The sequence below is a fragment of the Choloepus didactylus genome, chromosome 3 (assembly GCF_015220235.1).
Source record: "Choloepus didactylus isolate mChoDid1 chromosome 3, mChoDid1.pri, whole genome shotgun sequence".
Taxonomy (NCBI): Eukaryota; Metazoa; Chordata; class Mammalia; order Pilosa; family Megalonychidae; genus Choloepus; species Choloepus didactylus.
In genome coordinates, this window is record NC_051309.1 from 96,065,762 (window position 1) to 96,093,345 (window position 27,584).

General features: G+C 36.2%; 1 protein-coding gene across 5 annotated transcripts in view; it reads right to left on the bottom strand.

Moving 5' to 3' along the window:
- Nucleotides 1-27,584, bottom strand: part of FAM13A (family with sequence similarity 13 member A) — a 380,146-nt gene that overhangs the window by 235,797 nt on the left and 116,765 nt on the right. For all 5 annotated transcript variants that reach the window (XM_037830247.1, XM_037830249.1, XM_037830246.1 and 2 more), the window contains one exon: nucleotides 11,593-11,770. In XM_037830247.1, the coding sequence (XP_037686175.1) occupies nucleotides 11,593-11,770 (178 nt within the window). The remainder of the gene's footprint in view (nucleotides 1-11,592; nucleotides 11,771-27,584) is intronic.

Sequence of the window (27,584 nt, forward strand, 5' to 3'; positions counted from 1 at the left end):
CCCCCATAAGACTGCATTAAAGAACATGGCATTATGGGGGACACAATACATCCAAACCAGCATACCAGCTTTAATCAAACATAATGTATAGGTAAGCATGCAGAAAAAGGTATAAGAAAGTATATAAGCCAAAGTGTGAGCAGTGAGTGCATCTGGGAAGTAGCGTTATGAATGATTTTCACTTTCATTTTTATTTTGTGATTTTTCTGACAATTTTTTTTACAATGGGCAGATTTTTTATAATAAAAAACAAACCCATTTTAAAGAAAATAAAAAGACAATGGAAACCCAAATATCACAGCCACAAGTCAACGGGATTGATCTAATAGCACTACAATAACCACTGGACAGGCTGGTACAGGTTAAGGCAAAGAAAGGCCAAACCTTCCAAATACCCATTCTTTACTAAACTAAAAACATGTTGATGGACCATGACAATAGTAAATAAAATTATGTTAAAAATTAAGCTAAGAATTTGCATTTTATAAGTAGAAATATTAATGAGTTAAAAATACCTGAGTACGTAAGACTAGGGCTCATACTTAATCAAACAAAAATTTAAATGAGCAACTCTTGTTGATCCAAATTAACAGTTTTGCAAAGTAACATTTGGGCTTCAAACAAAACAAAGCTGCTTACTAACAGCAGATGAGATGACAACAACATTGTAGTAGGCTTATCTGATCATACATCCTGTTCTTGTCCCCAGATTTAGCTAATCTCTTCTAACATTTGCTGATGTCCAAATATCTAATCACACACTCACATAAAGATCATGCCACTATAGTTTATGACTTGGTGATCTGGTACTAGAACTTACTGTGAAACTTTTCTGCAAGACTTGAAGGAGGTCAATAGCAGTTATAAAACTCTTTTGGTGATAATATGAAGCAAAAATGTAGCTTCTTGGATAGAAGCATATAAGGAAGAGTATATTATTCAAAATCTGAAGTTGATTTTCTCTTTAAACTTCAAGAATACCTGGAACATTACTGATAAACTTACTGGTTAGCACTGAAACACTTGTGCGAAGGTGTTTTAGTCTCCTCGCTGCTAAAACAAATACCATGCAATGGACTGGCTTAAACCTTGGGAATTTATTAGCTCATGGGTTTGATGCCAGGAGAAGTCCAAATTAAGATGTCATCAAGGCAATGCTTTGTTCCTGAAGACTGGTGTTCTGGGGCTGGCTGTTGGTGACCCTCAGATCTGGGATCCTCTCTCACATGGCAATGCATATGGCAGACTCTCCTGGCCTCTCCCTTCTCTACTGGGTTCTGTTGACTTTCAGCTTTTGGCTGCTCCCTTGGTGAATTTTTTCTCTCTCTCTATGAACTTCCATATAATGCCTTCATTAATATGATTAATTAATTAATATGATTAATGAATAAGGTTCACACCTTATCTGACATAATCTCATTAAAATGTCCCATTTACAAGGGTTCACACCCACAGGAATGGATTAAGTTTAAGAACATGTTTTTCTGGATTACATAGCTCCAAACCACCACACAAGGAATAGGATTAATTTACATATCTATATACAAAAGGCATATGGAGTAAAGGAATGAAGTGGAATCTGATCAAAATGGCTTACTCTCAGTAGCTATCAGATTTGTTTTAATTATTGGAGATTAAAGACATTGATATTATTAAATCATGAAAATTAAGTGTGCAGACTGGGTTTAATGCAAAGTGTAAGGATATTACCAAACAAACAACTAAACAAAGAAACACACAAAAAGCCCTCAGCCATAGGCCATTGGGGAGTGTTTGGTCTGTTCAACATCACTTAACAAGTACATTTTAAATTAGTTCCAAAACAATAGCATATACAAATATTTCGATTTTCTAATATAATTTATCCTATGCCTTGAAACCTGTTTTTGTCAAAGCAAAGATTCAAATTCAAAGGAATCATATAATAGTACTGGGTAAGTATAGCATTTACATTGGAGTTACCGTTCAGGAGTTCATGAGAAGATTGGTTTCCAAGCCAGTATGCAAACATAAAATCATGCATAGCCAAAGCTATCCTTTAAAATTCTTAAAGTATAGTGATATATAGTTAAGTTCCCTAGCTGCTAAAACAAGAATTTATTGGGCTGACTTAACAACAAGAATTTATTGGCTCACAGTTCCAGAGGCTAGAAGGCTTCTTTCTCCTTGGTCAGTTCTTCTGGCTGGTTGACAATCTTTAGGGTTCCTTGGCTTCTCCATCACATGGCAATGCACAAGGTGGTGTCTTCTCCTTTCTCTTCTGGGTTCCACTGACTTCTAGATTCTGGCTGCTCCCCACAGCTTCTTTCACTCTGTTTATAAAGGACTCCAGTAACCTGGATTAAAGCCTAACTTGATTTAGTTGGGCCACACTTTAACAGAAGTAACAACTTGAAGAAATCCTATTTACAATGGGTCCACATCCATCAGAATGCAGACCAAGACTAAGAACACATACAAACAAGGATTCACAATTCAATCCAAATCACTTGCTATTGACAAGGATTTGCTAATCACAAGGAGAAGGTGATACGTTTATAATAGGAGATTCGGAAATGGTGACCTTAACTAAGAAATCAAGCTAAACATTAATAAGTATGGGGCAATCTAACTTTATGTGGCTCCAGATGGGGTGCAAAATATGGTACAAAGTATCATTAATGAAGTTTTCTTGCCAGAATATTTAACCTGAATCTAACCAAGACTGTATATTTGACTTCCTGGTTACAGCAAATCCAGAGGATAGGAGAACTTAAACAGCACCATGAAGAAATAATCAGAAAAATCAAGAAAGTGCAACATTCCACAAGACTAGGTCTGAGCTCTTAAAAAAATTAAGGTTCTTAATATTGTAACAAAGGTACACTAATGCAAACTTTTAATAACAGGGAAAACTGTGTTGTGAGGGTATATGGGAACTCTGTATTTTCTGTGGTTAAACAAAAATAAAAACAAAACAACAAACATGCACACACATGAAGGAAGGACTAGACTGTTCTACATTAAGAGACTAAAGAAACCTAACAACCAAATACGATGCTGAGGAACTGCAATCTGTTTCGAGAAAAACAGCATTTAAAAACATTGTTGTGACAAATTAGGGATATTTGAATATGGATTATGCAAATTATATTGTGGAACTGCCAATTTTCTTGGGTGTAATATGGTTATGTATGATTGGATGTATGGTGTCAGTACATGTATGGTTAAATGTATGGTATTATATAGCTGTAGTTATGTTATAAAATGATCTTATTTTTAAATGATGCAAGATTCAGTATTAGAGAAATACCAGGATGTGCAACTTATTTCAAATGGTTCAATGACAAAATATACACATTCACACACAAAGTACATATGTTTTATCCAATTAATGAGCAAATGGATGATAATTATACCATTCTTTCAAACTGATTATGAATGATTATTGTACTGCTTTTTCAACTCTTGTGTATATTTGAAATTTTTCATAATAAAAGTCGGGATAAAAGGTAGAAAAACAACTAAATAAATTCAAATTTATTAATAAAGATAAAAGTAGAAAACAATGAAATAGAAATATTTTAAAATCTGATCTATTCAATCAAGTTTAAAGTGGATTCTTTAAAAAGAACAATAAATTCACACACAAAAAATTTGGTCACTCTAATCAAGGTAAATAGAAGACAAAATTAAATACTGTATTAAATATTAGAAAAAAGAAAGAAGACATAACAGCAGATAAGAAGAACTTTAAAAATAATTCTTATATTACCTTATACCATGTAAATTTTTAAAACTAGGTTAATAGCTGATTTTCTAAGTAAACAATTGTTAAAATTAACTTAATAGTAAAAAACACAATTAAACAAAGCCCATGGAAGATATTTAAAAGATATCAGAAATCTACCCTCAGATGAAGACAGCTCAATAGAAAATTCATGAGATACGAAGTGTTACAAAATATAGAAAATTATGGAAAGCTTTCTGGCTTCTCTTAGAAGGCTAACATAACCCTGATGCCAAACTGGACAAGGTCAGCATTACATATATTTATATTTATATTTATATTTATATTTATATTTATATTTATAAATATAGAGTTGTATATACACTTGTTTATATAGTTATATATTGAACAGTTTGATATATATGTACATATAAAATTAAATGAGCTAATATAAATAACTTGCATAACTGTCCTGTGACTGGCGTAACTGTTCCTGGTACATAGTAGGTACTACATAAATGCTAGCTACCATTTTTTCTTCTCTTATAAACATGGCTACAAATAGCTCCCATTCCAACAGTTAGCAAGTATGGTCAGAAAACATTTGATAATATTCAAAATAAATTCGTATAAAAAAAAAAAACACCTCTTAGCAAAACAAGAATTTGCTAAGTTTCATAACATATGTGTCAAAACCTAACAGCAAATATCATACTTAGTAATAAAACATTAGGAGCATTCCATTAAGGTTAAGAATTTTCCCAAATGTTCTAGCCAATGCAAAGAGACAAAAAGAAGTAAAAGTATTGAAATGAAAGGTAAAACTCTATCATTTTCAGATGTTATTATGGTTCCGCCTTGATAATCCGAGAGAATCAGCTAAACTATCAGAGATAAGCAGAGTCAGCAAGGCTGCCAGATAAAAGATCAATACATAATAAGTCAATATCTTTCGTATAAAACAGCAATAATCAGTAAAATATTTTTAAAAAACCCATACACAGGTATGTGAATATCACTCTATGAAATTGTAGGAAAATATATATATAGGAGTAAAAGTGTTGGAGAAAACATGGTGAGAGGGATGATGCCTCACCAATATGGACTAACTACAATGTGTAAACTCAGAATTGAATCTTAGAACATAGCCTAACGTGGACATAATAATTGTAATAGTCCCTAGATTGTAAGCTCTTATAGCAGTTAACTCTATCCCTGAATCGTAATGCCTATCTCTAAACTTTGAGATGCTGATCCCCTAGCATATAACCTGATTGGTCTCTGGAACAATGCATATCTCTGAGACACCTGAAACTCAGAGCTAGAGCTTGGCAGATATGAATGTCAGTATTAGTGCATACAGCCACTGTCAACAACAAAAAAAAAAAAGCTGAAAAAGAGCCCAGACTTCAATTAATGATATGAATGAAGCAGGTCTGGTTAAGACCAGGGGAAGCCAGGCCAAAGGGTAAAGGTTGAAACTGATTGTGTTTTAAAACTTCAACTTCCATATGAGACCAAGGGAAGAAATATCTATTTGGTACAGGATCTAAATTTTCTAAACGGTACAACTCTACAGTCGATTTGTTCAAACACCACAATTGCATGGAACTTTGAATAGGAAGTGAGATACGGTAAGTTAGTACAGGCTGGAGTGAAATAGTGACACATCCCAGAGTAATTTGGGCAGATAATAAAAAATATATTTACAGCCTCCCCCTCCCCAGCCCCGAGGATCTGGGGGAAGGTGCAGATGTGTTGGACATCCTCACCTGGACTCGTGTTGATGTTGTCACAAACATTGGGACTGTCCGTTTGATGTGCTGAGCCCTCGATCATGGGACTTGCCCTTGTGAAATTCATTACCGCAAAGGAGAGTCTAAACTTGCATGTAATGGTGCCTAAGAGTCTCCCCCTGAGTACCTCTTTGTTGCTCAGATGTGGACCTCTCTTTCTCTAACTGAGCCATCTCGACAGGTGAACTCACTGCCCTCCCCCCTACGTGGGACCCAACTCCCAGGGGTGTAAATCTCCCTGGCAATGCAGAATATGACTCCCAGGGATGAATGTGGACCTGGCATCGTGGGACCGAGAGTATCTTCTTGACCAAAAGGGGGATGCAAAATGAGATGAAATAGTTTCAGTGGCTGAGAGATTTCAAATGGAGTCGAGAGGTCACTCTGGTGGACATTCTTATGCAGTATATAGATAACACCTCTTAGGTTTTAATGTATTGGAATAGCTAGAAGTAAATACCTGAAACTACCGAACTCCAACCCAGCAGTTTGGACTCCTGAAGACAATTATATAATAATGTAGATTACAAGGGGTGACAGTGTGATTGTGAAGACCTTGTGGATCACACCCCCTTTATCTAGTGTATGGATGAGTAGAAAAATGGGGATAAAAACTAAAGGACAAATGGGGTGGGATGGGGGGACGATTTGGGTGTTCTTTTTTCACTTTTATGTTTTATTCTTGTTCTGGTTCTTTCTGATGTAAGGAAAATGTTCAGAGATAGACTGTGGTGATGAACGCATAACTATGTTATCATACTGTGGACAGTGGATTGTATACCATGGATGATTGTACGGTGTGTGAATGTATTTCAATAAAACTGAATTTAATAAAAAAAATTAAATTAAATTAAATTAAAAAAAAAAAAGAAAAACCCATACACAAGCAAAACCAAAGCAAAAAAAGGTGAAAACAAAGAAATAAGCTATATTATAAAGACTTACTTTGGAAAGGAAAGAAAAACATAAAATCATTTTGAAAGGCATAAGACAAGATCTCAAATTCAGAAACATCATTTTTGGTGGGCATGAAAATATACTGAAAACATCAATTCTCTCCAGTTTTTCCTGCAACCCCACTTAAAAATGCCAGAGTAGTTACTGAAATAAAACTTCACATGAGATCCCAAAATTCCTCTGGAAAAAAGGTAATAGAAAAATAAAGGAGGAAGACAAGGAAGAACCATCATGATTTTTACATACTGGAAGAACCATTATGGTTTTTACATAAACAGACTCATGTAATAAACAGACTCATGTAATAAACAGACAATGTTTACATAAACAGACTCATGTGGGCAGCTAATACATGATGAAGTTGGCATTGCCAATTATCAGGAAGAGACACTAGTCAATGAATGGTTTGGGGATAACTGGCTAACTATTTGAAGAAAAATCAAACTACACCCATATGTCATATCGTATACAAAAATAAATTCCAAAAAATGTAAAAAGGTATAAACAGAAAAGGAAATATGTATATTTTAATGCCTTCATGATTGGGAAATATTGTTAAAGCAAGACATGAATCCCCAGAAATCAAAAAGGAAAATGTTGATACATTTGAGAAAACCAAAATTTAAAAGATTTCATGTAATAAAGCACCATAAATAAAACTAAAAGACATACAATAGGATAAGAGAAAAAATTCACAAGATTTATATGAAACAGAAGATTAATTTCTGAAATATATGAAGAACTCCTACAAAGCAGTAAGAAAGAACCAAAAGTTTAAAAATAATATGAAATATAAACAAGCACAGGCTATAAGCACAGGATACGCAGAAACTCAAATACTAGTGCCTGCCCCACTCCAAAAATCTAAACCTGTACTCAAATTCATAAGTAAATATCTAGAGCCAAATGAAAACAACAACCCAATTTATCAAAACCTGTGGGATACAATGAAGGCAGTGCTGAGAGGGAAATTTATAGCTCTAAATGTATATATCAAAAAGCAAGAAAGAGGTACAACTAAAGACCTAAATGAACAATTAAAAAGCTAGAGAATGATCAGCAAACTAATCCTCAAGCAAGAAGACGAAAAGAAATAAAAAAAGATTAAAGCAGAAATAAATGAGCTGGAGAACAAAACAAAACAAAAAAAACAGAACAAAGAAAAACAAAAACAATAGAGAGACTAAATAAAGCCAACAGGTGGTTTTTGAGAAGATCAACAACCTTGACAGATCCTTAGCTAGACTGACAAAGTCAAAAAGAGAGAAGACCCAAATAAACAGAATGAGAAATGAGAAGGGGATAATTACTACAGATACTGAATTAAAAAAAAAAAAAAAAACCTTAAGAGGATACTATGAACAATTGTATGCCAACAAACTAGACAATTTAAAGGAAATGGACAATTTCCTGGAAACATATGAACAGCCTAGTCTGACCCAAGAAGAAATAGACCTCACCAAACCAATCACAAGCAAAGATATCCAATCAGTCATCAAAAATCTACCTACAAATAAAAGCCCCAGGGCCAGATGGCTTTACAGGGGAATGTTACCAAACTTCTCAAAAAGAATTGACACCACTCCTGCTCAAACTCATTCAAAAAATTGAAGAAAAAGGAACACTACCTAACTCATTTTATGAAGCTAATATCACTATGATACCAAAACCAGATAAAGACACTACAAAAAAGGGAAACTATAGACCAATCTCTTGAATTAATATAGATGCAAAAATTCTAAACAAAATACTTGCAAATAAAATTGAAAGGCACATTAAAATAATTATACACCATGACCAAGTGGGGTTCCTCCCTGGCATGCAAGGGTGGTCAACATAAGAAACTAAATTAATGTAATGCAACACACTACCAAATCAAAATGGAAAAATCAAATGATCATCATGATAGACCCCAAAAAAGCATTCAACAAAATTTAACAACGCTTTTTGATAAAAACACTTCAAAAGGCAGGAATTGGAGGAAACTTCCTCAATATGATAAAGGGCGTATAGGAAAAACCAGAGCCACATTGTACTCAATGGAGCAAGGCTGAAAGCCTTCCCCATAAGATCAGGATTGAGACAAGGATGTCCACTGCCACCTCCTTTATCCAACATTGTGCTAGAAGTTCTAGCCAGAGCAATCCACCAAGACAAAGATATAAAATGTATCCAAACTGGAAAGGAAGAAGTAAAACTGTCATTATTTGCAGATGATATGAACTTCTATTACAAAAATTCTGAGAATTCAACCACAAAGCTACTTTAGCTAATAAATTCAGCTGAGTGGCGGAATATAAGATTAATGCACGTAAGTTGGCAATGTTCCTATACCCTAGTAATGACCTAACTGAAGAGACACTAAAAAAAATTCCATTCACAATAGCAACTAAAAAAATCAAGTACTTAGGAATAAACTTAACCAAGGATGTAAAAGACCTCTATGCAGAAAATTACAAAATTTTACTAAAAGAAATTTTAAAAAGGACCAAATAGGTAGAAAAATATTCCATGCTCATGGATAGGAAGACTGAACATGGTTAAGATGTCAGTCCTACCCAAACTGATCTACAGATTCAACACATTTGTACACCGATGTTCATAGCAGCATTGTTCACAACTGCCAAGAGATGGAAACAATCAAAATGTCCTTTAGCAGATGAGCTGAAAAACAAAATCTGGCATATACATATGGAATACTATGCAGCAATAAGAAGCAACAAGGTCTTGAAACATGGTAACACAGATGAACCTTGAAGATATAATTCTGAGTGAAATAAGTCAGACACAAAGGGAGAGATATTGTATGTTACCACTTCTAGGAACTATCTGAACAATGTAAAATCAATGTCTTATAATAATATAGAATATTGGGGACATAGTGATAGACAGGAAGGAGGAATGATAATCTAGTATGTTCATATTTGTTAATGATGGTGAATTCAAAGATATGGTAATGAATGGGGTGATGATTATTTGTTAATGGGATTATAAGTATCAGAGTTGTACTGGAGGCAGTTAGGATTTAAAGGGGTTGTTAAAAGGCATGTTTCCCACAGATGAGCACCACAAATATAGATAGGTACTTGCATGATATACTTCAAAAGTATGACACTAGCACAGAGAGTTGACAACAGAAGAGTATATGGGAAAAATCTACACATCGCATATTAGGGACTATAATTAATAGGAATACCATACTAGTATTACACAACTACTAAGGACAAATAAGGACTGACAGAGCTATGAGATGTTTTGGGCCATGAGAATTGTTTAAAAGGAGAGTGATAAGGATTGTACAACTAAGTGATGATAATGTGAGATATGGATGGATTATCATGAACATAACATATACTGGGTGAACTCAGAAACCCCATACTTTGCAAGACAAGCCCTCAATACTGAGGCATGCTCAGGTGAATCATATGGTTGTAAAGGGGAGGCTAAACCCACCTATAATTATGCCTAGGAGTCACCTCCAGAGAACCTCTTTTGTTCTCAAATGTGGACTTTCTCTCTCTAAGCCTAACTCTGCAAATAAATGCATCACCCTCCCCCCAAAGTGGGACAGGACCCTCAAGATGAATGAGCCTTCCTTGTGATGTGGGACATGGATTCCAGGAATGAGCCTGACCCTGGCATTGAGGGATTAAGAATGCCTTTTTGACCAAAAGGGGGAAAGGAAAAGCAACAAAATAAGGTTTTAGCAGCTAAGAGAATTCAAATAGAGTCAATAGGGTGTCCTGGAAGTTACTCCTATGCAAGTGTCATCTAGATATGTCAAATGACCACAATATGATAAGCCCAAGTAAACAGTAGTCCCCAAAATCTCAAATAATACCCAGATCCCTATCTGAGACTCTATAAAAGTTTCACTCACCAAGTTTATTCTTCAGAAACTTAAATCCTTCAGAGTGTTCCTATGCCAGCTAAGTCCCAAAACCCAGAGGCAACAGCCTCTTCAAGAACATCAACTAGATGTGTCCCCTTTGCTGATAAAGTTGACACCCCTTTTCAACATGAACAGTGAGGGTGGTCACTACCTAGACTTCCCTGAAGATCTGGAATGTGATTAAACTAGAGGAAGAGGAAGCAACAGACAAGACTGAATTTAACAAAGGATTTTGACTACTGAATCTCTATTTAATTTTCTTTTTCTTAGTTGCTAGGGTATTAGAATAGCTGGAAGGAAAGAACTGAAATGGTAGAACTGTAACACATGGTATCCTTTGAAATTTGTTCTTAGCTACTTGTTAAATTGTAATTTGAGAGCCATAACTTTTGGTGTGTATGTTATATTTCACAATAAGGAAATAACTGAAACTATGGTACTATAACTCGTAATAACTTTGGAAATTTCCTATATACCTACTTGTTAAATCATACTTTGAAAGATATCACCTTTTTGTAGATGTATTTCATAATAAGGAAATGGCTGAAACTGTGGAACAGTGACCTATAGTATGCTTTGAAATTTGCTCTCTAACTACTTGTTGGATTGTATTTGGAAAGTTATCAGTTATATGTATATATGTTATATTCTACAATAAAAAATATGATTAAAAATATAAAAAGAAACTGGGAAAATAACTTGAAATATAAAGTTTTACAAAAGTTCTTCTGGCTAGTAATATAGCATCCACCAAAGCAGAGTAGTTTATTTCTAAACAAATAAATAAGTGAAGCTGAGGTTACATCTTTCTGTCACTGAGTTACTAACATTCAGCTCATATTTTTCCATCTATTAGCAATGATTTCAATTTCAACTTTAACAGTAACAAAATAATTTCATGCTATATATAAAACTCCTTTGCTTTTTGCTAATTAACATTTCAGATTACAGGGGGAAAAATGCTCTTTTCCGTAAAAACAAGTTATTTCCCAAATTTTAAATAAGGTTGTTTGGTTTATTGTAAACTATAGCTTCATAAAAAAGGCTTACCTGTCTTCTTTAAAATTGGGATGAAAAACAATGCTAAAATATCCAAGAGTAAGATGGAATTTCTCCAACACTAATTTACACTGGTTGACTTTTCACTCTGAATAAGCTTCTACATCTGAGTAATTTCAGGTAGGAGTAAAGGAAAAGGTGCACATGCTGAAATTAACAGCAAAACTCCACTGACTTACTGAAAGCAATTTGGTCCAAATACAGTGGCGAGATTGTGAACACTCATGCGATTCTGCAGGTGATGCTGGGCTACTTTCAACAAGAACTGGCACAGGTACTTCAGGAGGCAGTAGTGGGTTTCTGGAAGCTCATTTATTAAGTCTCTTAAGCTACTCTCTTGAGCATCACTTCTGCCATCTGGAAAGAAATAGAATAAAAATGTTCTCAGACATATTTCACAATAACAACAACAACAACAACAATTCCTTAGAGATTGAGATAGGCCATTAATAAAAGGAATTTCTGCCTTTTTGAATCCTTGGGCACTTGACTTTTTTTTTCTTATGCTAAAGAACTATTAACTTATTCAAGAGATCCTGAAAATCATGAGCTTTATTCAGTGCTTTACTCAGTGCATAAAGTGAGTTCAAGTTTGTGAACCTCCACACTAAAAGGTTGGGTTTTTATCCAAAGTGGAATCTTCATTTGATTTTTTGTTCTCAAGTTTGTTAAAAACAAGAATCTCTTGGATAAATAAATCTGACACTAGAGACCTTCCTGGATCATCATGAGGGCCATTAAACTTGGTGATCAAGATACTGTGTACAGAGAAAACTGAAAGAAAGTTTTAATTTCTCTATAGCTTTTAAAAAAATTTTATTATGGTAAAATATATATAACATAAATGTTGCCATTTTAACCATATTTAAGATTACATTTCAGTGGCATTAATTACATTCACAGTGTGCATGCAACAACCTCTACCAAAACTTTTTCATCGCCCCAAACAAAAGCTTTGTACCTATTAAGCAATAATTCCCCTTCCCCCACCTGTATAGCTTTTTATCTCTAACATTTCATAGAGTTTAGAGTTTGATATGTGACTGTCACACAAAAGCCTCATAACCTTGTATTCAGCCAAAAATGTCTAAGGATGGGTCAAAATTCACAAGCATAAGTAAGAAAAGTTTCCCTCCATTCTCCAAGATTTGTTTGTTTTGTCAATACTTAAATATTAGCAAAGTTGCCAATTTAAGTAACTTTGTATACTGCTTTCTGTGAGAGAAAAATACAAATATTTTATAGCAGAGAGTTTAGGGGAATAATGAAAACCTATCCTTTTGACAGAAGTCTGAGTGAAAACTTAATCCAGTCATGTTCAATAAACACTCTGGATTCATTAACTTAGACAAATGAGATATTTTAGCTAATCAAGTGATTAAGAAACAGAATGATGCTGCAACTGAGATACAAAGGAAGAGGGGGAGGATTAGTTAATGCTTCAAAATGCATGGATGTCATGACATCACTGACAAGAAGTAAAAATACATAGAGAATCACACAAAGCGAGACTGAGTGGTTGCACAATACAAATAAGACACAATACAAAAAAGACTTTGGAATCAGACATCCTGGGTTAGAATCCTGGTTCTGCCACCTACTAGCTGTGTGACCTCCGGCTCTTTACTAGTCTTTGTTCTTTGGTTTCCTTGGTAAATGGTAGTAATCACTCCTTCAAGGTTGCCATGTGAATTAACAGTCGATGGTTTTAAAGTACTTAAAATGGAGTGTTTGGCATATTGTAAAAACTATATAAATATTTGCTGAGTAAACAAAATAACATATTTTACTTTATCTTCATTAATTTGGTTTTATGTGTGTACAAGGTTTTATTGAAGCATCTTTTATGAATATTAAAGTAAGTAAAAAAAAATAGTAATGTCAAAAATATGTAGAATTCAATCTTAGAATCTTTTTGGAGAAAATTTTATGTTGGAATAATTATTATTCTCACTGCTCACAGACAATTATATCAGGGCCAATAATTATATAATTTTTAGGACAAAATAGATTTTCAGTGTTAGATATTCTTCACATTAATTAAAATTACATTAAAAAAGAAATCCTCTTAAAATCTTTGATAATCCATAAAAACAGGTGGTATGTTGCTTATGATGGTACTATTTTCTACTGCACTATAATCCTGAGAAGCAGGAATATATAAGAAATGGAAAGAATTAAGTTTGGAGTCATTAAAAACTAATCGAAGAATGCCCATTTCACATATCTTCATATTATAAAAATAAAGAAACAAATGTGAACTCAGAGAAAATGTAATCCTATTTTATCTTTTTTTTTTTTTTTTTAAATGGTGACTAATTCAAAGTGACTCTGGTTGTTTTCATGGGCGTGTGCTCTCTGTTTAAAGTTGTGGTCTAATTCCCAGCATTTAAAGATACAAGAAACAACATTCCAATAGCCTTGATAATGAACCTCTGGCCTTTTGGCATGGAAATGAAACCTCAAACCCTAGGGCAGGCAATGTGAGGAGACATCAGATCAAATAAAACAAATATTCAAAATAATCACAAATGTAGGACAATAATATCCTTGAAAAAGAAGCATTTACATCATTTACTGCTCATTTTTGAAATCCAAAAAATAATTTTTCCAGCAAAACATTAACAAATAATGAGAATAGAGACAGATAAATTCAATTTCACGCATGTTTAAACAAATAACATTAAATCCTCTATGGCATGAATGAAATAATGTCTGAATATATTCTGAAAAGGCAAAAGAGATGAGGTAAAAATATCATACATCTTTTCAACCTCCTCCTACTAAAAAGAATTTCTGTATCCTATGATGAACGATGGATTCATTAATTCATTAAGTAGGCAAGTATTGGAGTGTTCTCTACATCAGCTGATTTGACAGCAACAAACCCGCATTTGTAACTTAAATTTTATAATTTATCTCCTGAATCATTGTTCAAATATACTGACAGTGCAGTAAAGGCCTTAATTTATTAGTATGACATTTCTCCTCACCTATTTTCATACTGATTAATTATGTGCTAATACTGAGAATCTGGAATTTGCACTGCTTTTCCAGAAATATGTGGTAAATATCACCATTATTGCCAGCCTGCAGCAATTCTACAGATAAGATTCCATGTATATGAGAATAATAATTGTCCAACACCTTTAGAGGAGGTTCCTAAAAGAATGTCTAGGATGGCACTGAAGTGTGGGAGTGGTACAAATATGCTTATTAAGAAGCTGCCTTTTGAGAGGATTGTGGGAAGATGGTGGAATAAGACACTCCAGGTCTCAGTCCCTCCACAAGAACAACTATTAAACTGGCAGAAACTGTCTGAATCAACTATTGTGACACTTCAGAGTCTAGCAGGGCACTGTACAGCATCCATGGAAGCATGGGAGGACGAGGTTTGTAAACTGTGGTAAACCCTGGTAAATTTCACTCCCTGGGCAGCTAGGTAGCAGTGAAGTCCTTAAGCCCAGCTCCTGGTGCAGCTGGCTGGTACCAGGGTAGGATATAAAGACCTAGTTTCCTAAGATCCAGGGGTGTGTGGTCTGATAGCTGATCACTGCTTTTGATCAGCTACTTCAGAACCCTGGCCAGCTCTGAGGGCAGCCACTCTTCCAATTCACCTATGGCAAAAGCGGCAGAGGAGTTTTAAAGACAGTACCCTTCTTAAAACTGTAAAACAGTTAAAGGGCTGCATTTACTGGTCAAGGGCCAAATAAAGAAAATGCAGGTTCAAAGATAAACAAGAGAAGCTTCTGGAACTCTTGCTGGTCCTTCCCTCTCCCCTTCCACAGGGCAATGCAGAGCTGGTTGGTGCTCCCTTCATGGGCCCTGACCTCCTTCTGTATGAGAAAGACTGAACTAGGAAACTCCTTTCTGGCTCACTTCCCCTCCAAGAATTTGCACTCCAGGCAAAAGCAGCTTGGACAGCTAAAGCCCAGTAAGAAAGAATTGAGTTGGGCTGTCTGAGGTAAAGGCTTATCTACTTGAAGTCCTGTGGTGAAGGACACAGGAGAGGAAGATCTGCTTCCTAGGAAGTAGAGTGGGGTTTCAAATTCCTATAAACAGGGGACTCCTGAGACCACAGCCAAGCACAGCCCAGGACAAGAAATAAGCTCAGAAAAGACAGGAAGGACCCTGCATTTTGCATTCAGCATGGGCTTACCTCCTGATAGGAGGACTGAACTTTGAAGGAGAGCATCAGCCAATGCAAAGCCAAACTGCAAAGACTGTGAAAGGTATTTTTTTTTTTGCACTGGTTTATTTGGTTTTGTTAGCTCCTGGCACTCAAGGTAATCTCTGTAATATCAGTAGCTGGACACAAACTCAAGAAAAACCTCAGGGGCTTAATCCCACAATGAATATTTTAAAATATTAAAAGGTACAATGTACAACAAAGACTATAAGACAAATAAAAAAAAAGAGGAAATTATGGCCCATCTAAAGGAAGAGGACAGAAATCCATACAACACTAACGAAAGCCAGACTGTGGACATACCAAACAAATGCTTTAAAAACGTGATCTTCAATACGTTCAAGGAGATGAAAGAAAATACAGAGAAAGAACTAAAGGAGATGAAGAAAATAATGAATGAACAATATGAGAATCTCAATGAAGAGAATTTTAAAAAGAAAGCAAACAGAAATACTGGATTAAAGACAACAATAACTGAAATATAAAATTCATAGGAGAGTTTAAAAAGCAGATCGGAGTTGGTAGAAGAAAGAATAAGTGATCTTGAAGACAAGTCAGTTCTAATGGGTCAGCCTGAGGAGCAGAAGGAAAAAAGGATTAGAATAAGTAAAAATAGCCTAAGACATCTCTGGAACTCCATCAAACATACAAATATATGCATTATGGGAGTATGAGAAGAAGAAATAAGAGAGAGGCAGAGAAGATGGCAGACTGGTGAGCTGTATGTTTTAGTTACTCCTCCAGGAAAGTAGGTAGAAAGCCAGGAACTGCGTGGACTGGACACCACAGAGCAATCTGTCTTTGGGCATACTTCATACAACAGTCATGAAAACGTGGAACTGCTGAGATCAGCGAAATCTGTAAGTTTTTGCGGCCAGGGGACCCGCGCCCCTCCCTGCCAGGCTCAGTCCCGTGGAAGGAGGGGCTGTCAGCTCCGGGAAGGAGAAGGGAGAACTGCAGTGGCTACTCTTATCGGAAACTCATTCTACTGATCCAGACTCCAACCATAGATAGACTGAGACCAGACACCAGAGAATCTGAGAGCAGCCAGCCCAGCAGAGAGGAGACAGGCATAGAAAAAAAAAAACAACACGAAAAACTCCAAAATAAAAGCAGAGGATTTTTGGAGTTCTGGTGAACACAGAAAGGGGAAGGGCGGAGCTCAGGCCTTAAGGCGCATATGCAAATCCCGAAGAAAAGCCGATCTCTCTGCCCTGTGGAACTTTCCCTAATGGCCCTGGTTGCTTTGTCTCTTAGCATTTCAATAACCCATTAGATCTCTGAGGAGGGCCCGTTTTTTTTTTTTTTTTTTTTTTAATCCTTTTTTCTTTTTCTAAAACAACTACTCTAAGAAGCCCAATACAGAAAGCTTCAAAGGCTTTCAATTTGGGCACGTCAAGTCAAGAGCAGAACTAAGAGAGCTCTGAGACAAAAGGCAATAATTCAGTGGCTGAGAAAATTCACTAAACACCACAACTTCCCAAGAAAAGGGGGGTGTCCGCTCACAGCCACCATCCTGGTGGACAGGAAACACTCCTGCCCATCGCCAGCCCCATAGCCCAGAGCTGCCCCAGACAACCCAGTGTGACGGAAGTGCTTCAAATAACAGGCACACACCACAAAACTGGGCGTGGACATTAGCCTTCCCTGCAACCTCAGCTGATTGTCCCAGAGTTGGGAAGGTGGAGCAGTGTGAATTAACAAAGCCCCATTCAGCCATCATTTGAGCAGACTGGGAGCCTCCCTACACAGCGCAGCAGCCCAGAACTGCCCTGGGGGGACGGCACTCACCTGTGACATAGCACAGTCATCCCTCAACAAAGGACCCGGGGTGCACAGCCTGGAAGAGGGGCCCACTTGCAAGTCTCAAGAGCCATACGCCAATATCAAGGACTTGTGGGTCAGTGGCAGAGACAAACTGTGGCAGGACTGAACTGAAGGATTAGACTATTGCAGCAGCTTTAAAACTCTAGGATCACCAGGGAGATTTGATTGTTAGGGCCACCCCCCCCTCCCCGACTGCCCAGAAACACGCCCCACATACAGGGCAGGCAACACCAACTACACACGCAAGCTTGGTACACCAATTGGGCCCCACAAGACTCACTCCCCCACTCACCAAAAAGGCTAAGCAGGGGAGAACTGGCTTGTGGAGAACAGGTGGCTCGCGGACGCCACCCGCTGGTTAGTTAGAGAAAGTGCACTCCACGAAGCTGTAGATCTCATAAATTAGAGATAAGGACTTCAATAGGTCTACAAACCCTAAAAGAACCCTACCAAGTTCAGCAAATGCCACGAGGCCAAAAACAACAGAAAATTACAAAGCATATGAAAAAATCAGACGATATGGATAACCCAAGCCCAAGCACCCAAATCAAAAGACCAGAAGAGACACAGCACCTAGAGCAGCTACTCAAAGAACTAAAGATAAACAATGAGACCATAGTACGGGATATAAAGGAAATCAAGAAGACTCTAGAAGAGCATAAAGAAGACATTGTAAGACTAAATAAAAAAATGGATGATCTTATGGAAATTAAAGAAACTGCTGACCAAATTAAAAAGATTCTGGACACTCATAGTACAAGACTAGAGGAAGTTGAACAACGAATCAGTGACCTCGAAGATGACAGAATGGAAAATGAAAGCATAAAAGAAAGAATGGGGAAAAAAATTGAAAAAATCGAAATGGACCTCAGGGATATGATAGATAATATGAAACGTCCAAATATAAGACTCATTGGTGTCCCAGAAGGGGAAGAAAAGGGTAAAGATCTAGGAAGAGTATTCAAAGAAATTGTTGGGGAAAACTTCCCAAATCTTCTAAACAACATAAATACACAAATCATAAATGCTCAGCGAACCCCAAATAGAATAAATCCAAATAAACCCACTCCAAGACATATACTGATCACACTGTCAAACACAGAAGAGAAGGAGCAAGTTCTGAAAGCAGCAAGAGAAAAGCAATTCACCACATACAAAGGAAACAGCATAAGACTAAGTAGTGACTACTCAGCAGCCACCATGGAGGCAAAAATGCAGTGGCACGATATATATAAAATTCTGAGTGAGAAAAATTTCCAGCCAAGAATACTTTATCCAGCAAAGCTCTCCTTCAAATTTGAGGGAGAGCTTAAATTTTTCACAGACAAACAAATGCTGAGAGAATTTGCTAACAAGAGACCTGCCCTACTGGAGATACTCAAGGGAGCCCTACAGACAGAGAAACAAAGACAGGACAGAGAGACTTGGAGAAAGGTTCAGTACTAAAGAGTTCGGTATGGGTACAATAAAGGATATTAATAGAGAGAGGGGAAAAATATGGCAAACATAAACCAAAGGATAAGATGGCCGATTCAAGAAATGCCTTCACGGTTTTAACGTTGAATGTAAATGGATTAAACTCCCCAATTAAAAGATATAGATTCGCAGAATGGATCAAAAAAAATGAACCATCAATATGTTGCATACAAGAGACTCATCTTAGACACAGGGACACAAAGAAACTGAAAGTGAAAGGATGGAAAAAAATATTTCATGCAAGCTACAGCCAAAAGAAAGCAGGTGTAGCAATATTAATCTCAGATAAAATAGACTTCAAATGCAGGGATGTTTTGAGAGACAAAGAAGGCCACTACATACTAATAAAAGGGGCAATTCAGCAAGAAGAAATAACAATCGTAAATGTCTATGCACCCAATCAAGGTGCCACAAAATACATGAGAGAAACACTGGCAAAACTAAAGGAAGCTATTGATGTTTCCACAATAATTGTGGGAGACTTCAACACATCACTCTCTCCTATAGATAGATCAACCAGACAGAAGACCAATAAGGAAATTGAAAACCTAAACAATCTGATAAATGAATTAGATTTAACAGACATATACAGGACATTACATCCCAAATCACCAGGATACACATACTTTTCTAGTGCTCATGGAACTTTCTCCACAATAGATCATATGCTGGGACATAAAACAAGCCTCAATAAATTTAAAAAGATTGAAATTATTCAAAGCACATTCTCTGACCACAATGGAATACAATTAGAAGTCAATAACCATCAGAGACTTAGAAAATTCACAAATACCTGGAGGTTAAACAACACACTCCTAAACAATCAGTGGGTTAAAGAAGAAATAGCAAGAGAAATTGCTAAATATATAGAGATGAATGAAAATGAGAACACAACATACCAAAACCTATGGGATGTAGCAAAAGCAGTGCTAAGGGGGAAATTTATAGCACTAAATGCATATATTAAAAAGGAAGAAAGAGCCAAAATCAAAGAACTAATGGATCAACTGAAGAAGCTAGAAAATGAACAGCAAACCAATCCTAAACCAAGTACAAGAAAAGAAATAACAAGGATTAAAGCAGAAATAAATGACATAGAGAACAAAAAAACAATAGAGAGGATAAATATCACCAAAAGTTGGTTCTTTGAGAAGATCAACAAGATTGACAAGCCCCTAGCTAGACTGACAAAATCAAAAAGAGAGAAGACCCATATAAACAAAATAATGAATGAAAAAGGTGACATAACTGCAGATCCTGAAGAAATTAAAAAAATTATAAGAGGATATTATGAACAACTGTATGGCAACACACTGGATAATGTAGAAGAAATGGACAATTTCCTGGAAACATATGAACAACCTAGACTGACCAGAGAAGAAATAGAAGACCTCAACCAACCCATCACAAGCAAAGAGATCCAATCAGTCATCAAAAATCTTCCCACAAATAAATGCCCAGGGCCAGATGGCTTCACAGGGGAATTCTACCAAACTTTCCAGAAAGAACTGACACCAATCTTACTCAAACTCTTTCAAAACATTGAAGAAAATGGAACACTACCTAACTCATTTTATGAAGCTAACATCAATCTAATACCAAAACCAGGCAAAGATGCTACAAAAAAGGAAAACTACCGGCCAATCTCCCTAATGAATATAGATGCAAAAATCCTCAACAAAATACTTGCAAATCGAATCCAAAGACACATTAAAAAAATCATACACCATGACCAAGTGGGGTTCATTCCAGGCATGCAAGGATGGTTCAACATAAGAAAAACAATCAATGTATTACAACACATTAAAAACTCGAAAGGGAAAAATCAATTGATCATCTCAATAGATGCTGAAAAAGCATTTGACAAAATCCAACATCCCTTTTTGATAAAAACACTTCAAAAGGTAGGAATTGAAGGAAACTTCCTCAACAAGATAAAGAGCATATATGAAAAACCCACAGCCAGCATAGTACTCAATGGTGAGAGACTGAAAGCCTTCCCTCTAAGATCAGGAACAAGACAAGGATGCCCGCTGTCACCACTGTTATTCAACATTGTGCTGGAAGTGCTAGCCAGGGCAATCCGGCAAGACAAAGAAATAAAAGGCATCCAAATTGGAAAAGAAGAAGTAAAACTGTCATTGTTTGCAGACGATATGATCTTATATCTAGAAAACCCTGAGAAATCGACGATACAGCTACTAGAGCTAATAAACAAATTTAGCAAAGTAGCGGGATACAAGGTTAATGCACATAAGTCAGTAATGTTTCTATATGCTAGAAATGAACAAACTGAAGAGACACTCAAGAAAAAGATACCATTTTCAATAGCAACTAAAAAAATCAAGTACCTAGGAATAAACTTAACCAAAGATGTAAAAGACCTATACAAAGAAAACTACATAACTCTACTAAAAGAAATAGAAGGGGACCTTAAAAGATGGAAAAATATTCCATGTTCATGGATAAGAAGGCTAAATGTCATTAAGATGTCAATTCTACCCAAACTCATCTACAGATTCAATGCAATCCCAATCAAAATTCCAACAACCTACTTTGCAGACTTGGAAAAGCTAGTTATCAAATTTATTTGGAAAGGGAAGATGCCTCGAATTGCTAAAGACACTCTAAAAAAGAAAAACGAATTGGGAGGACTTACACTCCCTGACTTTGAAGCATATTATAAAGCCACAGTTGCCAAAACAGCATGGTACTGGCACAAAGATAGACATATAGATGAATGGAATCGAATTGAGAATTCAGAGATAGACCCTCAGATCTATGGCCGACTGATCTTTGATAAGGCCCCCAAAGTCACTGAACTGAGTCATAATGGTCTTTTCAACAAATGGGGCTGGGAGAGTTGGATATCCATATCCAAAAGAATGAAAGAGGACCCCTACCTCACCCCCTACACAAAAATTAACTCAAAATGGACCAAAGATCTCAATATAAAAGAAAGTACCATAAAACTCCTAGAAGATAATATAGGAAAACATCTTCAAGACCTTGTATTAGGCGGCCACTTCCTAGACTTTACACCCAAAGCACAAGCAACAAAAGAGAAAATAGATAAATGGGAACTCCTCAAGCTTAGAAGTTTCTGCACCTCAAAGGAATTTCTCAAAAAGGTAAAGAGGCAGCCAACTCAATGGGAAAAAATTTTTGGAAACCATGTATCTGACAAAAGACTGATATCTTGCATATACAAAGAAATCCTACAACTCAATGACAGTAGTACAGCCAGCCCAATTATAAAATGGGCAAAAGATATGAAAAGACAGTTCTCTGAAGAGGAAATACAAATGGCCAAGAAACACATGAAAAAATGTTCAGCTTCACTAGCTATTAGAGAGATGCAAATTAAAACCACAATGAGATACCATCTAACACCGGTTAGAATGGCTGCCATTAAACAAACAGGAAACTACAAATGCTGGAGGGGATGTGGAGAAACTGGAACTCTTATTCATTGTTGGTGGGACTGTATAATGGTTCAGCCACTCTGGAAGTCAGTCTGGCAGTTCCTTAGAAAACTAGATATAGAGCTACCATTCGATCCAGCGATTGCACTTCTCGGTATATACCCGGAAGATCGGAAAGCAGTGACACGAACAGATATCTGCACGCCAATGTTCATAGCAGCATTATTCACAATTGCCAAAAGATGGAAACAACCCAAATGTCCTTCAACAGATGAGTGGATAAATAAAATGTGGTATATACACACGATGGAATACTACGCGGTAGTAAGAAGGAACGATCTCGTGAAACATATGACAACATGGATGAACCTTGAAGACATAATGCTGAGTGAAATAAGCCAGGCACAAAAAGAGAAATATTATATGCTACCACTAATGTGAACTTTGAAAAATGTAAAACAAATGGTTTATAATGTAGAATGTAGGGGAACTAGCAGTAGAGAGCAATTAAGGAAGGGGGAACAATATTCCAAGAAGAACAGATAAGCTATTTAACGTTCTGGGGATGCCCAGAAATGACTATGATCTGTTAATTTCTGATGGATATAGTAGGAACAAGTTCACAGAAAGGTTGCTATGTTATGTAACATTCTTGGGGTAAAGTAGGAACATGGTGGAAGTTAAGCAGTTATCTTAGGTTAGTCGTCTTTTTCTTACTCCCTTGTTATGGTCTCTTTGAAATGTTCTTTTATTGTATGTTTGTTTTCTTTTTAACTTTTTTTTTTCATACAGTTGATTTAAAAAAGAAGGGAAAGTTAAAAAAAAAAAAAAAAGAAAGAAAGAAAAACAAGGAAAAAAAATGATGTAGTGCCCCCTTGAGGAGCCTGTGGAGAATGCAGGGGTATTCGCCTACCCCACCTCCATGGTTGCTAACATGACCACAGACATAGGGGACTGGTGGTTTGATGGGTTGAGCCCTCTACTGTAGGTTTTACCCTTGGGACGACAGTTGCTGCAAAGGAGAGGCTAGGCCTCCCTATGGTTGTGCCTAAGAGTCTCCTCCTGAATGCCTCTTTGTTGCTCAGATGTGGCCCTCTCTCTCTGGCTAAGCCAACTTGAAAGGTGAAATCACTGCCCTCCCCCCTACGTGGGATCAGACACCCAGGGCAGTGAATCTCCCTGGCAACGTGGAATATGACTCCCGGGGAGGAATGTAGACCCGGCATTGTGGGACGGAGAACATCTTCTTGACCAAAAGGGGGATGTGAAAGGAAATGAAATAAGCTTCAGTGGCAGAGAGATTCCAAAAGGAGCCGAGAGGTCACTCTGGTGGGCACTCTTACGCACACTTTAGACAACCCTTTTTAGGTTCTAAAGAATTGGGGTAGCTGGTGGTGGATACCTGAAACTATCAAACTACAACCCAGAACCCATGAATCTCGAAGACAGTTGTATAAAAATGTAGTTTATGAGGGGTGTCATAAGGACCACACTCCACTTTGTCTAGTTTATGGATGGATGAGTAGAAAAATAGGGGAAGGAAACAAACAGACAAAGGTACCCAGTGTTCTTTTTTACTTCAATTGCTCTTTTTCACTCTAATTATTATTCTTGTTATTTTTGTGTGTGTGCTAATGAAGGTGTCAGGGATTGATTTAGGTGATGAATGTACAACTATGTAACGGTACTGTAAACAATCGAAAGTACGATTTGTTTTGTATGACTGCGTGGTATGTGAATATATCTCAATAAAATGATGATTAAAAAAAAAAAAGAGAGAGGCAGAAAGAATATTCAAAGAAAATTTAGCAAATGATATAAATATGCACATCAAAGAAGCCCAGAGAACACCAGACAGGATAAAACTTGAAGAGAAATATGCCCAGACCCAGAAGTCAAACAGTTGAATGCAAAGGACAAAAAGTTCTGAAATCGGCAAGAGAAAAGCAACTAGTTATGGACAAGGGGTCCCAATTAAATTAAGTCCCTATTTCTCATCACAAACCATGGCAGGAATACGGCAGTGAGATGAAATACTTTAAAGTACTTAAAGAAAACAACTACCAGCCAAGAATTTTTACATCCAGAGAGACTTTCTTTTAGAAAGGAGCAAGAGATTAAGACATTGCCAGACAAACAAAAGCTAAGGGAGCTTGTTATCATTAGACCTGTTCTACAAGCAATACTAAAGGAATAGTTTTTAGACTGAAAGGAAAGAACACTAGATAGTGGATCAAAGCAGCATAAAAAAAAAAAGACTTCCAGTAAAGGTAACCCTATGGGTAATTACAATTGCCAGAGTTAATGTATTGCATTTTTTGGTATGTCATTCCACTTCTTACTTTGTACAGGTGTTAAAATGCAAATACAAAAAAATTAATGATGAATCTATGGTTTTGGAAGTGCAATGTACAAAGATATAATTTGTAACAAGTACAAAAAAAAGGTGGGGGGGAGTGTAAGGGGGTATAGGAACAGTGTATATATATATGTTATTGAAGTTAACTTGGCATCAAATAAAATATGATTGTGATATACTTAGGATGTTAAATTTGGACTGCAAGGCAACTACAAAGAAAATATATGAAAAATATATCCAGAAAGAAAGGAAAAGGGACTCAATATGGTGTAATACCAAAATCAAACAAATATGAAAGTAAGCATTAATGGGAAAACTGAGGGTCAAAAAGGTATAAGAATCACAAAGACAAAATAGAAAAATGGCAGAAGAAACTCCTACATTATCATTAGTTCTTAAAACATAAATGAATTAAACTCTCTAGTCAAAAGGCAGACTGGATAAAAAAGCATAACCCAATGTGCCAGTTTGGATATACTGTGTCCCCCAAAAAGCCATATTCTTTAATGCAATCTTGTGGTGGCAGACTAATTAGTCTGTTGATTAGGGTGGAAATGTTTGGTTAAATTATTCCCATGGAGATGTGAGCCCTGCCCATTCAGGGTAGGTCTTAATTAAATCACTGGAGTCCTATAAGAGAACTCACAGACAAAAACAAGCACAGAGCAGCTGAGAGGGACATTTTGCAAAGAAGCTGAGAGCTGAAACTGAGCTGATGCTTAGCGATGCTTAGAGATGCTTGGAGTTATGGACAGAAGGACATTTGGGGGATGATAAGCTAAGGATGCACAGGAGCCAAGAGAGGACAAAATGCCCCAAGAGCAGCTGAGAAAGACATTTTGGAGACAGCCATTGAAAGCAGAAGCTTGGAGACATTTGGAGAGGCTAGCCCAGAGTTTGCTTCAGAGGAGCTAAGAGAGACAAGCCCAGAGACATTTGGGAGAATGACATTTTGAAACACAACTCAGGAGCAAAGGAATAGCACACACCAGCCATGTGCCTTCCCAGCTGACAGAGGTGTTCTAGATGCCATTGGCCATTCTTCAGTGAAGATACCCTTTTGTTGATGCCTTAGTTTGGACACTTTTATAACCTAACGACTGCAAATTTGTAACCAAATAAACTCCCTTTATAAAAGCCAATCCATTTCCGGTATTTTGCCTAATGGTAGCATTAGCAAACTAGAACACCCAACTATATACTGTTTAAAAAAGATTCACGTTAAATTCAAAGATACAAATAGGTTGAAAGGGAAAGGACAGAAAAAATGTATACTATGCAAGTCGTAATCAAAAGATAGTTGAGATAATTATACTAGTGTCAGATAAAATAGATTTTAAATAAAAAACAGTTATGAGGGACAAAGAGGGCCTTGGTATACCGATAAAATTGACAATTCAACAAGAAGATATAACAATTATAAATATTCACCTAATGGCATAGCCCGCAAACATATGAAGCAAATGATTACAGATTTGAAGGGAGAAACTGAAAGTTCTACATTAATAGTAGGAGACTTCAATATGCTACTTTCAATAATGGACAGAACATCTAGACAGAAGATCATAAAGATATAGACAACTTGAACTAAATAACTAAATCAACTAGACCTAACAGACATACATAGAACACTTCACCCAACAGAATACACATTCTTCTCTAGTGCACACGGGTCATTCTCCAGATAGACCATATGTTAGATCATAAAACAAGTCTCAATAAATTAAAAAATATTGAAATCATAAATGTATTTTCTCTGACCACAATGGAATAAAGCTAGAAATCAAAAACAGATGGAGAAATGAAAAATTCACAAAACTGTGGAAATTAAACAACATACTTTTTTTTTTTGCCATTGCTCAAAAACTATTTTTATTTGGCATAATCTTACAGAGTGGTACAGTTAATTTGATTTCTGATTCATGGAGAATTCAACATATTCTGCTACACTCTACCTGTATCACATACTGCCAAGCAATCAGAATTTGATAAATGTACCCAGTACTAAAATACCATTATACTGAATTTAATTTTTGTTTAAAAGATTGAGAATATTGATGACCTAAGATAGGGTCATCACCAGCAATAAACAACATACTCTTAAACAACCAATGGGTCAAAGACGGAATCCCAAGAAAAATTAGGAAATATCTTGAGGTAAATGAAAATGAAAATATAAGCTACCATAACTTAAGGGATGCAGCAGAAGCAGTGCTGAGAGGAAAATTTACAGCTCTAAATGCTTATATCAAAAAAGAAGAAAGATCTCAAATAAGTGACCTAAACCCAAAAACTGAAGGATCTAAAAAAAGAAAGAAAGAAAGAAAAAAAATGAGCAAACTAAACCCAAAGTTAGCAGAAGAAAGGAAATAAAGATTATGATGCATATACATGAAATCGAGAATAAATAAACAATACAGAAAATCAACTAAATCAAAAGTTGGTTCTCTAAGAGAGCAATAGATTTGATAAAACTTTAACCAGACAAAAGAAAAAAATGAGATATGGCACAAGTAACTAAAATTAGAAATGAAAGGGGGAACAGAAAAACTTATCCCCATAAAATAAAGACTGTAAGAAGATACTATAAATAACTGTATGCCAACAAATTAGATAAACATATGAAATGAACAAATTTCCAGAAACACACAAATTGCATACATTGATCCAAGAAGAAATAGAGCAGCTCAACTGACAATAATAGATTGACTCAGTAACCAAAAAGTACCCAACAAAGAAAACCCCAGGACCAGATGTATTCACATGAGAATTTTACCAAACATTACAAGAAAAATGAACATCAATCCTGCTCAAAGTCTTCACAAAAAATGCAGAAGGGAGAACACTCCTTAACTCATTAAACAACATACTTTTTTTTTTTTTTTTTTTTTTTGC